Source organism: Dryobates pubescens, chromosome 13 (genome assembly GCF_014839835.1).
Source record: "Dryobates pubescens isolate bDryPub1 chromosome 13, bDryPub1.pri, whole genome shotgun sequence".
Lineage (NCBI taxonomy): Eukaryota > Metazoa > Chordata > Aves > Piciformes > Picidae > Dryobates > Dryobates pubescens.
The window spans coordinates 11,732,330-11,749,008 of record NC_071624.1 but is presented as its reverse complement, the minus strand read 5'-3'; the positions used below and the strand labels follow the sequence as shown (position 1 = coordinate 11,749,008).

The 16,679-nt window shown below is 46.4% G+C and overlaps 1 protein-coding gene across 3 annotated transcripts in view; it reads right to left on the bottom strand.

Annotated features, from left to right (window-relative positions):
• The window catches only part of AP2M1 (adaptor related protein complex 2 subunit mu 1), a 29,708-nt gene that overhangs the window by 2,241 nt on the left and 10,788 nt on the right, over positions 1-16,679 (bottom strand). For 2 of the 3 annotated variants that reach the window (XM_054166167.1, XM_054166166.1), the window contains 8 exons: positions 14,736-14,848; positions 9,125-9,390; positions 7,403-7,485; positions 3,820-3,955; positions 3,582-3,723; positions 2,907-2,918; positions 1,243-1,362; positions 316-451 (listed from right to left, as the gene is read on the bottom strand). In XM_054166167.1, coding sequence (XP_054022142.1) covers positions 316-451; positions 1,243-1,362; positions 2,907-2,918; positions 3,582-3,723; positions 3,820-3,955; positions 7,403-7,485; positions 9,125-9,390; positions 14,736-14,809 — 969 coding nt within the window. In that variant the 5' untranslated portion in view covers positions 14,810-14,848. Of the gene's footprint in view, positions 1-315; positions 452-1,242; positions 1,363-2,906; positions 2,919-3,581; positions 3,724-3,819; positions 3,956-7,402; positions 7,486-9,124; positions 9,391-14,735; positions 14,849-16,679 lie in introns of those variants that run through there. The other variant, XM_009903530.2, reaches the window with a different exon arrangement.

Below are 16,679 nucleotides of genomic sequence, written 5' to 3'. Positions count from 1 at the left end.
CTAGCTGCCTGACATATGGTCAGACCATGCACACAGAAGAAAACAAACTTTTCAGTGGCCAACATACTAAGCAAATGCTGCAAGGAATGAGGCTACAGGATGCTACAGGAATGTCTGTGCAACTGTAAACTTCCACCTCCCTACTACATGGCAGTTCCCTTTCACAGCACAGCAGCACCACACATCTGAGGCAAGCAGTTCACTCCCAGCCCTGCACAAGCTTGATGACTCATCTCTGAGGGCTCTGCAGCAAAGGACATGAAGTAGAGGTATAATTCCCAGGCACAAGAGACCATAAGGTTTTTATTCTCTCACCTCTATCTTCTGGGCCAGCAAGGAAGGTTTAAAATTTGATTTGATCACCACCTTAACTTCCAGCTTGGTCCGACCCACCTCCCGCACCAGTGGGATCACACGGAAGGGCAGGATAATGTCCTTAGTGGTTCGGTATCTGCAAGGATGGAAGCAACTATGAGCCTGAGGAGGAATAACTCTTACACTCTCCAATGGTGCCACTTTCCTAGAGACACAACCTCCACACACAGGGAGCAGCTTAGAAACACCAGCCAGAAAGAGCCATTGCAGAAGCTCTGTGCTGCCACAGGGCACTGATATAAAACTTGGGACTCAAGAAACTCACAGTATCACAGAACATTAGAGGTTGGAAGGGACCTCAAGAGATCATCCAGTCCAACCCCGCTGCCAAAGCAGAATCACTTAGGGTAGTACACACAAGAATGCATCCAGGTGGGTTTTAAAATTCTCCAGAGGAGATTCTACAACCTCTCTAGGCAGCCTGTTCCAGTGCTCTGTCACCCTCACTGTAAAGAAGTTTCTCCTCATCTTGAGATGAAATTTTTTGTTCAAGCTTGAACCTGTTGGTTTTGGTCTTATTAGTGCACACCACTAAAAAGAGCTTGGCCCCCTCGACACCCACCCCTCAGATATTTATACACATTGCCAAAGGACATCACTTTTAACTCTTAAAAAACACAGGTACAGCAGGCTAAAGGGTAAGGAAACCCACATCTAACTCTACAGCTGTGGCAAAAAACCCATGCAGTTTGGCTTCATTTACAACAGAAGGATTTATGGGATATCTTACAGATGCCACCCTGAAAACAAAGCATCAAGTGAGTATTTGTTAGGTACACAAGGGCTGCAAGCCTGTCTAAGAGCAGCAACATAACTGTGGCAGCAAGCAGATGTCAACATCATCCCCTTCATCCCCCACCACAGTACCTCATGAGCTCAAACTCTCCATCTGGTGGAATGAAGCTGATGCTCCTCTCGGAATCAAACTTGCTGAGCCTGACGCACTGGTGGAAAGTGCAGTCGTCGATGGCGATCGACTGTTTGCCACTACAAACACAAGCCACAGTTAAACAAGTGCGAGCGGCAGCCCTGGCACCTCGCTGCAAGGCACAGTCTGCACAGACAGAAACTACTCTACAGAGCACGTTGCCATCACAAGTGTCCAGGAAATGGGGAGGCAGGGAGAGATTATGGGGACAGCAGCCTCTTGACTCAGACTTTCCTTGTTTCACCACCACCAAAAAAAATAAGTCATCGTATTTCAGGAAGCTTGTTTGAAAGAATTCTCTCCCCCTTCTCCCCAAAGGAGGGAGAGATTAGAGGAACATCCTTCTGTCATTGCCAGCAACACAGAACTTAGGTTTGCCTGACAGCAGCACCTCAGTATGGCAAAGGCAGCTCTGCTAGCCCAAGTCTTCCTGCAGCACAGTTCAAAGGAGAGAAAACACTTTCCTGTCCACAAAGCTATCCCACTGCCACACAGCCAGGAGATGCCAAGTTCAGGGTCTTCACAACTCTTGTTTCCACAAAAAGTTTCCATCTTTCATTTCCCCAAATCTACACAGCTGCATCTGTCCATCCAGGTGCACTGGCCTAACCCATCAGCACTGAACTTGTGCTGGGTTCCTGTCTCTAGGAATCCTTGCCACAGGTCCTGAGGCCAGCCAACAACTCTAAGGTACCAAGAGGGACCAGAAAACAGAAAGACAGTACCCACAGCAGAGACAGCAGTGTAGAGAAGGTTCAGCACTGTAGCACTGTGATAGGTAAGCTGCCTCAGCTGCTGGGAGTAATAGGACAACCATGCAAACGTGCTGAGATCATATAAGCACTACAGGCAGATTTCAGCTGTCCTGGGAACCACCATTACCTATACAAATGAGAGGCAGACTGACCCTGGGCTAAGTGGCTGTTTAGTTACACAACCCAGGGGTGTAGCTCATGCTTCATAAATGGGTGCTGCTCTTTCCTCATCTGTTGTGCAGATGACAGCCAACATCAGCTAACTAGCTCCCGTTTCTTTGGAAAACTGCTGGGAAAGCCCTGCTACCTAGCGCTGTTCCAGGTCTCTAGCAGCGTTAGTCACGGTTTGGTGTTGCCACATGCTAGACGCCCAAAAGCAGCTGGCAGCAGCTGTCCCTTTTGGTCCCCTTCGTAACATCCAAGCTCTTGCCTGCTTCAGAAACACAGCTAGGGAGAACCACCTAGCAAAACTCTGTCCGTTCTGCTTCTGTAACAAAAACCCAGCACGTTTACAGGCAAAGGCATTCGTGGCAGAGAAACTTTTGGCCATTACTGACTCTTCGGAGGCCTCCACAGATGATGTTTTCACTACCTTAAACCCTCACTGGGCACACTCCTGAGGCTCATCCACATTACTAGTTAGATTCAGGTACAGAAAGATGGCTTAAAAGTGACAGTGAATTGATAGCTCTTGGCTTGGTTCTGAGAGAAAAGGCAAATAGCAGCTCAGCTCCATTTACAGGAACCATTATGGAAAGTGTCTGAGATCCAAGTTACATGCACAAACCACACAAAGCAAGAGACAGGGTAAGAGCAGAGTGCACACAGAGCTGAAGCAGATTATCTACCTTCCCAATTCACTGGGGGTCAGCAAAAAACAAACAAACAACAAAACAACCAAGAGAAACACAGTTGAGTTGCACATAGTGAGAGAAAAGTGGCAGTCCCTTTGTTTTTATCTCTTCACCCCAAGCAAGAAGGCTGGAAAAGGCTTTAGACCTGTTTTCAGCCATGGTGCAGGTACTGACTGAGGTGCAGCTGGGAAGGAAGGAAGGAAACTGGGGTCCCAGCAGGGATGAGCCTCCAATCCACACAGGCGCTGACTACCCATCAGCAGGAAGGGCTTACCCAAGTCAGCTGTTCTGTTTTGAGGGACAAACAGACTGTGCAGAGAGGTTCCTTCTGTGTTCCCTGGGAGCACTACTACTGCTCCCCATGAGTCAGAGTCTGTGTACTGACTAGAATGGCTAGAGAGACAAATTCTGGGAAAATCCAGCTTGTGGAAGTATTTCCAGCTGCAATAACTCTACACTTAACCCTTTGAATCTTAATACTTGAAGAGCTGTAGAGAGCCCTCTGTACTAAGGCACTCAGGCTGATAGCCTGCATGGCAACTGACCTACAGAGAGAACAGCAGTAATATCCAAAGGGAAGAAATAATCAGCTTTGTCTGTCAAATCACAAAAGCTGTTGAGTCATAAGAGCCCCTGGTGGCCAGCGTCTTTTACCCCAACGCCTCTTACCTTTTCCCCGTCTCATCCGCAGTCCCTTTGCCCTGTTTTTCAATGACAATCTTGTCATTCATGCCAAACTTGCACTCTGGCATTCCACTCAGGTAACTCTTCATCACCACTCTGCCAGAGACATGAGCACTCAACACCTGACCTGGTACAGACAAAAGCGTGGTACAGGACACTTCAGCCAAGTCCCCACTCACAAATCCCAAAAGGGAGAAATGCCAGCTCAACGTCTCCTACTTACCCTGGGGGGACATCAAGAGATTCACACTCTCCAGCACATCAAGAAAGAGTTCGTTGCGACGATATTTGATCCCTTCCCGTCTCCATCCAATCTGTCCAGTCACCTGGCTGGTGATCTGGGACTGCTCTTCCTTAGTCTGAAGGGAAGAAATGACATCTTAGATATCTGGATAAATTCAATGACAAATAAACCTTGCTCTAAATCTAAATCTAAGAGCAAGCACTCGCCATTTATTACATGCAACTGCTTCTGACACTTCGGATATGGGTGCTGTCACCCCCACCACGACTTGGGCATTCCCCAATACAGCAAATTCTGTGCCTAACTAAAAGCTGGTCGTAACAGCAGGAAAGGTTCTTCCATTTTGTTAGCTAGTCCATTAGGCTACATCTAGGTGCAGGGAGGCATGGGCTCCAACATGGTGGTCAAATCTTGTCTCAGACTGTCACATCAATCCATGTTAAGCAGAAAAGCAGCTGACAAGCCAGTTCACAATCCTTATTGACCATGAATCCCTGGGGCCGTAAGTCAGCCAGTCCCCAAGGACTGCTTCTTAATCACTTCGGTCATTAGAGTTACAAACCAACACTAACCTAACAAGCATGTAACAGCACCAGGGCTCTAAGCCTCCTAAAAGCACAAAGGATTCTGTTGAAATGCACAGAGGGATTTCCTACCTGATGCTACAGGCGGGGTCCAGTCACACGCAGAAAGTCAGTAAGTAGATGTGGTGGTAGTAGTAGCAGTAGCAGCAAGTAGGAAGTGTGGTGCACACAAGGTTAACAGGCAAGCAGGTCAATAGTGAGAAAGGGGAGGAAGGGAGAAAGAGGCAGGTTAGGTTTAAGGCTACCTCAGGACAGGAACAAAGCAAGCCAACTAATCATTAATTAGTAGCTAATTAGGACAAACAAGATGAGGGGGTTTGACCTTTAGCTCTCCTCAGGAAACCCAGCACTCCTAGCAGTGAAACGGCTTTTCAGAGCTGGCCCATCATGCACCACCCAAATACAAGGCAGAGCAGAAAGAGTGACAGACAGGCCAAAGACCACTCCACTCGTGTTTCTAGGAAGGGCAGACTCATGCTGCTGCTCCTAAAGCAAGCCCTGAATGTTTACCATTGCACAGATGCCCAGACCACGGGAAGTAGTAGGCACCCAGAACTGCAGGCACCTTAGCCTAGGTCCTGTATAAAGCTAAATACTTGCTAATTCTGTGTAGTCCACAACTGCACAATACAGAAGTGGGTGCTGCTGCAGCAGCCTTACACTGGGCCCACAGGGTGGCAGTGCATGATCTCAGCTTTAAAGCAGCAGTGGTTTAGTTTCATACATGCTCTTGCCATGGACAGTCACTCCTTGAACAAGCAGAGCCATTACAACATCTAAGAGATAAGCATGTTTTATGCTCCCCTGCGAGTTACCCAGGTAAGTACTCAATGAAGTATAAAGCAGCCCCCTTGTCCATCCTGCAGAAAAAGCTTCCTTATCTGCCATGTTCAATGCTTTGAGACTTATGAGGCACAAGTAGGTATAACACTGACTTCTCTGGCTTCCAAAGGCACACTGATAACGCGCTGATGTTCCCGAGTTCTGCAGTGGCATCTCTTCTACAAATCTCTACTAGTCACTAAAGAAACTGACTGGATGGATCAGGAAGAAGATGCCTGGGATGTGCTGATGCTGAGATCAGCCAGTAGCACAGCCTTCCCTAAGGGAAAAGACTAAAGCCCGAGGTCTGAAATTTCTCAGTACGCCTCAAAACTTTCATGGAGAAAAGTCAGAAAGTTGATTTTGGCAAGTTTGTCATAACTGTGGATTTTGCTCCTTAACTTCAGCAGGACACAAGCCCAAGGAAAGCACCACTGGCAACAAAGCAGGGATAAGGGAATATAGGTAGCAGGTTACCCAGTCCCAGGTACCTGCCAGAAGTTTGCTGTAAGTGAAGGAGTCTGAGGCTAGACATACCACAGAAGACAACAGATAAAGAAATATGTCGAGTAGTGTTTCAATTGTTGCCCTTGGTGTACTGCGCCTGGAAAGGCTTACTTCTGCTTTCTGCTCTGGGCTGCAGAGTAACTGCTTACTTATGTGAAGCTGAACTCTCAGCTTTATGTATTTGTAAAGGAAGGACTAAACCTGCTGTTGGATGAAGCAAGATGCTGTGACAGTAGTTTGCACACGAACAGCCTAAGAGTTCATCAGAGCAAATAAAAGCAGAGAGAGCTAGGGAAGGAAGTGAGGGTGGTGGTTAGAGTTTTCCTAGGAACAGGAGCTGACTCAGCTATCTTGAGTGCTGACTGCCCAAAACAGACTGCAGAAGGCCAGAGAGATTTGCAGTAGGGCTCAGTATGGGAGTCTGAGACCGGATGCACTCGCATCTGGCCACTGATACTGGCATGTCCTCTTGCAAAACACTGTTTGCTCTTCTAGCAGGAAACATGTTGCTGAGGGACAGCTTCTCTCCCACCTCTGAGAGATGCAGCCAGTCTTGCTACTAGTAGATTAGAAGTTTTTTTAAAAAGTTTTTAGGAAGTCAGTGCTGATGAATGGAACTGACAGAGCCTCCAGAGACTTCGACCTCTGCCTATCCTAAACAACAGGGAGGCTCCTGTTGAACACTGCTGCTGTTTGAACCTTGGGGGGTGAAGCTTCATCCAGATCTCTGCTGCAGACAGCTGTAGTACAGAGTCACAGCTTTTTTCCCCAGTTTACTTGCTCTGCAGAGAAGAGGACTGTGTTCTGGGCTAAATCCTCATCATGAATTGCATGGCTGTGTTGGATGGACAAGGTGAGAAATATTCCTTGAGGTCACAGGAAACAGTGACCAGCAGTCCTTCAGTTTCAGAGGTTGAGCATGAGCTGTCCAAGACAGAAGACCTAGTTTTGAGGGCTGTAGCCTGTTTAAAACACATTCCTCAACCCAGCCCAATTTAAGTGTCCTTTTCCCCTGGTGTCCTTTACCTTCCACTTCCATGTAAGCTTTGATGCAAGGGTTAACACTGCCAAACACACAGCTCAGATTCTCACCTCTAACATGAGAAAGCTCAGACTGTACTGACACTAAGCTGCAAAGATGCTACAGACAGTGAGAGAGTAACATCAGCTTCCTGACAGTGAGATTCATGAGGCTGAAGAATGCTTCACTACGAGGCAGGCATGAGAGCCTGACAGCTCAAAGCACTGAAGACTGGCGGAACACAGACCTGCTTAGTGAGATTCATACACAGAGAAACTGCTTCTCATTCAGCAGGTAAATTTGTTTATCTGCTGTTAAAAGATGACACAAAACAGAGCCTGAATCCAGGAATCATTTACATGTGAGGTACTGGCATTATCCTAGCTCAGGGCCCTTCCTCCTGCATCTTACCATGTGCCAGGGAACATGAGGTGTCACAAATGCAGAGACACCTAGAACAGAACGCTACCAAGCTGCATCCCAGCTAGGCTATCCTTGATCTACTAGAGCACCTCCACTCAGCACAGGTCAAATGGTCAGCTGGTAATTTCAGATGATGTTTTCTTGAACAGACATACAGAAAACTAATCAGCAGAGCAGTAATGCACCCCTAAATTCCTCTGGTTACCTGACTCTTGATGCCTTGCTGAGTGATGAAGGTCTTCAGGGCCCCTGTTTCAGAGTTCTGAGGATAGCCAAAGTCCAGGATTTCTACAGAAGGGTAAAAGAAATTTAGTTCAGTGTGGTAAGATATAAACATCTTTGTCAGCAAAATGGACTGTGCAATGGAGTGCACCCAAGAGGATGACACCAAGCTGTGGGCAATGGCTTTAAGCTAGTGGAGGGTTGATTTAGACAAATTCTTTACAGGGAGGCTGCTGAGACACCGGAACTGGTTGCCCTGGAGATGTTCAAGGCCAGGTTGGATAAGCCCTTAAGCAACCTGGTCTAGTAGAAGATGTCCCTGGGAGGGGTTGGAAGTAGATGATCTTTAAGGTCCCTTCCAACCTGAACCATTCTATGAACCTGTCAAGCATGCCAACACATTACACTTCTAGATGGGTTGCTAGAGAATTCTTCAGCTAGAGAAAACCAGCAGCCTTGCTAAATTGACTTCCCAGTGCAGTGTTTTGGAGACAAGGGGTGATGGAAATCAGTCCAACTGATGAATTTTCTGTCTTTTAAACACAACAGCATTTCAAGACCCTAATTCTATTCTATTCTAGCCATGTGCATAGGGCCCAGCAAGGAGTTCTGCCAAAAACATACAATGGGACAATAAAGAGGTTTTATCCAACAGCAGAACTATCTAGCTTTGTGGCATTTTCTTTAGGTTTTATTTATGAAGATGTAATAAAAAAGATAAAATCAAAATCTAAAAAAAAAAAAGGAAGCCCAACACAACAGCAGAGCAATAGAGCAATGACACTGCAGGATGGTCGGTGTTGGAGAGAAATGGATGTTAGCTATGAATGGCACACTGGACACCAAGACTCCTCAGAGGAGGGCAACAACCTGCAAGAGATCTAGAGAGGTGTGAAGACCACTGGTATGAATATGCTGAGCAACTGGCAGTTTTTGATCTCTCAGTGCCTACCAGCAGACAACAGGGACTGACCAAAGCAGAGAAACAGCAGTCTCCTGATGTGCCCAGAGGAAAGAGAGAACCTATCACTGACTGTGACACCTCACTAAGAATCCCAGGACAGACACGAGTGGTGCCTTGTCTGGAAAGCAAGCTGAAACATAACTAATACAAAGGGCTCACATCATGCAAAACAGGGACAGCAATCTCCACAGGCAGGCTGATATCAGAAGCAGCTGAAGGGACACTATGTTGTTAATTCTGTGGAAAAATTTAGAGCTGTATCACTGGGGGAGGTAGGAATGGGACAAACCTGGTTGGGCATTACTGATTTCCTTGTCTCAGAATTGCCCCAAAGAGACAACCCAAAAATGGGAACCAACTGCAGCCTGGACCATACAGTGCCAGAGCCACCTGGGAACTAGGTGGGGTGGCTGGCCTTAGAGGTGCTAATGACAACCCTCTTTACAGGCCTCAGCATAACGATGGTGCTATGTCTACACGGGCTCCAATCAGAGCTGGGGTCCAGTACCAGCTGCCTCATTTATAAATTTCACAGCTCCAGTAAAGTGAGCCAGGACCAGCACAAGGATGTGGGCTCCAGATGTTATCCATGCTTCCAGTACAGGTGGCATTAGAAAGCAGAAAAAGTAATTCTGAACACTGTGACAGAAGATAAAAATATTTCAAGGATTATCACTACGAACTGAGGGGTTTAGAAGGACCAAATGTACTATCACATAACAGGTAAGGGAAACATCTCACCATCCAGCAGCTCGTAGATCAGCACAAAGTTGTTCTTTATGTTCTCCTCGCTGATCTTCCCGAAGTAGGCGGTCATCACGTCACACATCTTGTAAAGAAACTCGAATACCATGGCGGCGTTGACATTCTGCTTGGTGACAGCAGCCAGCCAGATGTTGGAACGTTTGACATGGAAGAAACTGGTGCGGGCGATGTTGGTGACGGGCGAGCGTACCTGCTGCCGTGCGTGGATGACATTGACGCGGAAGGCGTCCACAGCGTTCCGCCTGCGAGACCATCACCAGAGACCGGTTAGCGCAGCCTGGCTGAGCACCAGCTGGCTGCACAGCTCTGCTTATGCCACTGCAGTCAGACACTGAACTACAGACACCAAGCTCACTGAGGACAGGTGCCTGGGGATGTCTCTAAGGACAAGTGAAGGCTCTGAGCAGAGAGACATTAAATTCTGTGCAAACTACAGCAGAGACACAATGCTTACAGTCTCTAAGGAGCTTTGGACTACAGTGCAACTGCAGTCACAAGGAGAAGTTGACCTCCATCTGGAGTCAGATGGAGAAGGAACTCTCCCTTCAATTAACTTTGCTAAAACTCCCAGCTATCTGCTGTAGCTGGGAACACACAGTAGCAGACTACAGCTCAAAGAAGACCCCAGCTTTGAACAAACATCTCATTACTGTCTACTCTACATGCCCAGGCCTTCATATTCTTGCCCCAAAGCAAGCTTTGAGCTCCAGAAATGTCAATGGCAGCTCCTCCCAGACATACCAGAGGAAAACACACCAAAACCTACCCAGGTGACCTGACAGAGGTCAGTGCCCAGGTACACCATAAAGGGGAGCTTTAGTTCTCACATCCACCTCACCTCTGTACCCCCAGGCACCATGGAGGGCAGACTCAAAGCAGCAAGCAGGATTAGGAACACTTTTGCCTTTCCAGTTACATGTCTTCTCAAGCCCGCCAGGCTTCAGAACAGGTCTCTTGCACATGGACTTAGGGTCCTCACAGAGCAATGTGCTGGTAGCACTGCATTACATGCACTGGATGCTTCAGTACCATTTATGGTAGAGGTTCTGCACAGTGCTGAAAAGGTGCTGAGCAAGCTTCCCCCAGTTGCTGCCATCTTGTCTGAACCACCTATATACTGGTGACAGGGAACAAATCCCTCCTAGGTAAACACAGATGTCTGAGCGGCATTCTGGATGCCAACTCTTCCACACTAGTTTCCTTATCCCATAGCTACAAGTCAGGTTAATGCTCCCAAATGAAGTTAATGTCCACCAATCCTAAGAACAGAGAAAGGCATCACAAGAGTTTTATGTGACAAGACCAAGACTCAAAGCAATAGTCTACACACCAAGCTAAGACTCATCTAGGTTTGCCTTATTACTTGTACTCTCAGACACTCTGTAGAATGGGAGGTCATCTGACTGCAGACTCAAGGCCATGGTACTGATAATGCAGAACCATGCTTGAGAGCAGACAGGAACAACCTCCTCACAAGCAAGAATACAGGGATACAAATGCTTATAAGCATTGAGGGTTGTCAGCAACCCAGCAGACCCAAGTTTGAAAACAAAGGATATTCAAAAGAAGCATAAGCTACCACAGCAGTTGTTTGTTCTTTGAAGGTCTGGGTACACATGTAGAAGCTTCATCAGTAAACACGCTCCCCCATCAGCAAAATTCTGGCCTGCAAATGCTTCTTAGGCTTTATTGCTCCAGTGGGTTTGCAAGCTTGAGTTAAAATTAATATTTCATTTCTACCTTAGTTTTTCCATAAGCAAGTAATTTAATCTACTATAAAATAGTATCTAAAAGCCCACTCCTCCCCATCAGTAAGCCTTGCAAGGAAAACTCAGCTTGTTCTGGAGCGTTAGCCCTCCCAGCCTCAAATTCTAACCCACTAGAACTAGTATGAGAACCAGCAGACTGGTGGATGCTAGAAGAGAAGCCTCAGGCTGGTGAAGCTTTTCTAGCACACCAGTTGCCCACTGTGAAGTGCCAGTCATGGCCTACCACGCGTCTCTTACCTATTGCTACAGCAGCCAATGAGATGGGATGGACAGAAATGGCGCCAGCGGAGAAAGGAGGAGTGACAGCAACAAGAGAAAGGGTTAGAAACACACAGACAAGGCACAATGAATCCAAAGAGATAAGGAGAGACCAAACAGCACCCCCTCCCCCTGTTCCTGGGCACAAAAGGCCAAGGTGGTATTGGATGGACAGTTAACAAGCTGTGGCAGCATTGGAGCCCTCACAAGGCATAACACTGACATGTTGTGGCCAGGCTGCCAGTGTAGGCAGATTTGTGTCTGGCAGAATTTTAGGGGTAACTGGGTATTTAGTCCAGATGAGATGCATCTGTACCACATCAGTGATACAGTCTGCTCTGCTAATACATGTAGCAGGCCTTGGAGGGGAAAACTCCCAAAGCCTCTATTGAGGCATTGACTGGGGACCATGGAGTATCAGGCATCTTCTTCCCAGTCTGCCTGAGAGTGTGGCTGCAAGTCTGGGGGAGCATTTCTGTGACAGTACTCATTTGAAGCTGTTTGGGTTGATGCTTTCTGGCTCGGTCCAGCCAACAAGAGACGCAGCAAGTTTGAAAGAGCTGGAGCACATCTGGAGAGATACAGCACATCCTGCAGACTCAGGACACTGCTCTATCCAGCTTGCACTTTTTTCCTTAAGGATCAAGAACCATGAAGCCAAAGGGATGTATTAGAAGCTCAGAAACCAAACGCCTATTAAGTTTAAATTGCATGCAGTTTGTCACGTAAGCTGCCCAGTTCCAAATAGCTTAATTTTATTAAACAGCTACATTCTTAAATGCAGGTAGGTTCTCCCAATGACTATGTCACTGAAGAACAAGGCACTTGAAGATCACAGTAGAGCCCTCCATGGTATGCTGAATTAAACACATAGTACTTAGCCTTTTGTTTGGTTTTTTTTTGAGAAGGCTGCTTATGCATGCAGCTAGCTGCTGTATGGACAGATGCACTACATGCACTGAAGCCATTCTAGGCAGCAAGCAAAGGAAGTCCAGCCTTTGTGGTACTTCTGCCCTTACCAATGTCAAGGGAACTGTTCCTTCATTGACCATCATTTTGCTCATTAACATTTGAGCTAGTATGTGCTCATTTAGAGCCTTAAACTCTGCAAAGGTAGGGGTTTTCATAACCACAGATAACCTTTAATCTCCCCCAGCGCTGGGTTGGAGGCTTCAGAATGTAAAGGCAAGTGCAAAGACCAAGGAGTCTTATGGGTAAATCATTCAGAGGCCACATGAAGACAGGAAACAGTTATGTTCATTTCCCATCCAATCTACCTCCCAACAAGCTGGATAGGCTCAGCCCTCAGCATAAGAACTGCATAGTGTCCTAGAAACCTGACTGATTGGTTAGAGACAGACCTTCTACAGAGTTGAATCCAAGCTACAGTGTCACAGCTGTTCCTTCCCCTATCTTACTCTGAAGGTTACTAAAAGTTCATAAGTAGTCCTGGTATTGATGCTAGTGTTCAAAATGGGAAATGGCAGATATTCAACCCCACTTGCTTGCTACAGAGATGAAGACTCTTGGATACCTGCTCTTCCACAAGATGAGACATAGCCAAGACAACCTGTTTGATAAGGTTACCAGTCTTAAAAAAAATTCAGCCAGGCTTGAAGGTCTGTTTCAAAATGAATCCAACACCTTGGGGACCCAGCCTGGTTAACAGCCAGCACCAGCTCCACATAAGTCACAGGAATGACACTTTCACAGGAACTGACTAGAAGATTTCACTCAAGGGAACACCAACTTCTGAAGTCCTAGAGACCTAAATCTTTCTGGCATCTTTTGCTCAATGGAAAAAAGACAGGACCAAGCAGGAAATTGCATTTTCATAGCTTTGTGTGGCCAGGCAGCAGGAAGTACTTTATCACGTACTGAACACAAGCCACTCGCCTTGTAAGAGGAATGAGCCAAGATAAAAAGCAACAGAAGATCACTAAGTTAGAAATAGCTACTTCACATCCCAGCTTATATCTTCACAGTCAAAATGCCCTTTAAATTAAAAGGCTTTCTTGAATAAACATCAGCTTGAGCACAATCTTGTCTATAAGTGCTTTAAGTTTGCAAGTCAAACAGTAACAGAGTCCCTAGGCCCTTCCCCACACGTTCTCAAAATGTATCTCTAATCCAGATGGGCTTGGCTCAGTCACTGTTCATCCCGGAAACATTACAAAGTCAGATCTGGCATATGAAATGCTCTAAAGAACTTCAGCTAGGAAGTATTCAAGACAGAAAAGAATCAGTGCAGCAGAGGAAAGGCAAAACGTTGTAGCCAGTAAGTAGTTTTCTGCATCAGAAACACAATGTTTCCTTGCTCAGCATCAACCTTAGAACAACTACTTTGCCTTAGTTGACTTAAAACACACCAAGAGATTTAACACTCCTCAGGTGAAGACAAGACACTGTGTCCACTCCTATTCAGTCTAGGAGACGGTGCAAACCTTGACTAGCTACTAGCCCTACCCTGATTTTTAACCTCCCCCGGACAATCCATAACCAGAAAGGACACACTCTTCAGACTTGAGGAGTCTGAAGGCAAACTACCTTGACAATTTTTTGTAAGTTATGGCCATAGGTTATTTCACAGCACATTCTACCACTACCCATTGTGGAGACCTGGTACAAACTATTTTTTCCTAACTCTCTTGCTCAACTTTCAATTAACACCTACCACAATCCTGCTTTCCATTAGCTGTTTTGACTCTGTTAACTTCAATTACTAACTTCCACCTAATGCCTAAAACTGGTGAAAACCCACTTGAAAGAGAAGTGTTGTGCAAGAAAGCCACTTCAATGTTTTCAGTCCAAGCATCATCATCATCATTTGCTATCAGGTTCCTTATAGTACTATCCACTGTCTGTAAGACACCAAATTTTTAGTAAGGTCCCTTCTGGGAACTAACAGACTAAGGACTGTAGAGATCCTAAGTGAGCATCATAACACTTGTGTGAAGTGCAAAGAGACACCTACCTTTAATCTACTGAAGGCCTTCAGTGCTTCCCACAACTTTAATTACCCAATGAATATAAGCTTTTCATACACAAGGCTGCCATACAAAGCTGGAGGACAAGATGCCAGCTTTAAATATACAGCTGTGGTTACTATGAAACTGCTTAGAGACACAACTTTCCAAGACCAAAGTGTCTGCTGCATGCCTGTACTTGATGCCAGTTGTCTATGTTTGAAACTAATTCAGAGCCCTGGTTACAGTGTGTGGCAGAGTTCCCACATTACTGATCCTGTAAAGTTTTAATGATGCAGTGAAGCTGGTGGACTCCTACAGTGGCAAAGTTGCTGAAGCATTTGGAGTAACAGCCAGATCTCTACTATCCAAAACAGTCCCAGGTTTGCCTGCAAGTCATCCTTTTCTATTATCTGTAGGTGACCAGGGCTTAAGCAGCTTTTCTTTTTCTCTCTCAACTAAGCTTAGAGCAGCAAGTTGAGTTGCAGTTTGACATGCATGCACAGCTAATGCAGGACAAAGCAGCTCTGGGTTGTTGTCCACACCAATGAGAGACAGAAATGCAGAGACCAGGGATGCAACAGAAGCACTTACCCAATGTCATCCCGGTAGACTCGAGAGATTAAAACCTCTCCTTTGTGATTATAGATGAATAAGCCTCCAATCATGATGGAATTTTAGTCTTCTCTTCCCATGTTGCTTAAGACCTGAAGCAAGAGAGGGCATGTATCAATAGGCAGCATCGCAACAAGCAATACATGAGGCACAGACCTTGACATCTGCTGGCTACTAGCCAAGGAACAGACACCTTTTGCCACCAACACCCTCATCAAGAAGACTATTCTTACACCACCTGTGTGGCACTGAGGACTTCACAGCGCACATCCTGATGCCACGGGAGAAATGAACTCCAGATGACTGCAGGGAGGTACAAGTGGAGGTTATGCTCAGAGATATTCCTGAAAGTCTGATGGTATGAAGTATTTCATTCATCTTATTAGATCTGTCCAGGCTAGCACATGGACAAGGCCCAAGTGGGCAGCTAGACACTTGTGAGCAGCTCAGATGCTGGAAGCAATAGTTTGCCTCATGCTTACATCTTGAACAGGAGAATACAGAGCTCTTTACTTATAAAGGTCTACTAGAAACAGCATTTTACTTCAGAAAGGAAGAAAGTAGCCTCATTGCTGCAGTTACAGAACATACTTTTTGATCTGCTGGGATTTCATATGGAAAAGCGTTCCCAGCACACAGTACAGACTGCATGTACCAGGACAGACCCACACCCCTAACTACACACCAGGCTCTCCAGATCAGCATTCTGTCCCTCATGTTTGCTGCAGAACTGTCCCTCAAGGGCACATGGTAACAAGGACTCAGAGAGGAAGCCCACTGGGAACCAACTGCTTTGTTCCAGACCAAAAGAGTCCAGGAATCCCAACAATGGCCCAGCTGAGTGACTGTCTGAACTACTCTGAAGTGGCTCAGGAGCTTAGATCTAGGTGAGTAGATACAGCTACCCAACATCCTGCCACACAAGGCTCTGAATGTTACTGCACTTTGTAGCCTGGACTGAAGCTTAAAATTAGCACTGGAATAGATGCAGGCTTACTTCTCATTCCATGCAGCAGCATGGATGGATCAAGCCTGAAATATTCATAGTACCTGGTCTATTCCTTGAAGGTGAGAACACACAGGCCTGGAACTACAAGCAAATCAAAGACTTTATTTCTACTTTAAGAAGTGCCTATTTGCCTAGTAACCAGGATCCAAATCAGATGCAATTAGTGGTTAAGTCTTTTTGCACACAAGTCCACACAAGTGTTTGAGATGTCACCAAGTCCATTACTAGGATCTGAACAGGTTGGATTGATGGGCCAAGGTCAACTGTATGAGGTTCAACAAGGTCAAGTGCCAAATTCTGCCTTTGGTTAATAACAACTCCATGCAACACTACAGACTTGGGGAAGAGTGGCTGAAAAGCTGTCTGGCAGAGAAGGACCTGGGGTGTTGGTGAACAGTCAGATGAATATGGGCCAGCAATGTGCCCAGGTGGCCAAAAAGGCCACTAGCATCCTGGCTTGTATGAGAAACAGTGTGGCCAGCAGGACCAGGGAGGTGATCACCCTCTACTTGGCCCTGGTGAGGCTTCACCTCAAATACTGTGTTCAGTTTTAGGTCACTCCCTACAAGAAGGGCATCACAGTACTGGGAGTGGGTCCAGAGAAGGGCAATGAAGCTGGTGAAAGGTCTAGAGCACAAATCTTATGAGAAGCAGATGAAGGAACTAGGATTGTTTAGCCTAAAGAAAAGGAGACTCAGGGAAGACCACCTCACCCCTCTACAACTCCCTGAAAGGGGGTTGTAGTGAGGCGGTGGTTGGTCTCTTCTCCTGAGTAACAAGTGATAGGACAAGAGCAAACAGCCTCAAGTGTTACCAGGGGAGGTTTAGGGTGGAAAGATTTCTTCACAGAACGGGTTATCAAGCCCTGAAACACGCTGCCCAGCAAAGTGGTGGGGTCACCCTCTCTGACAGTA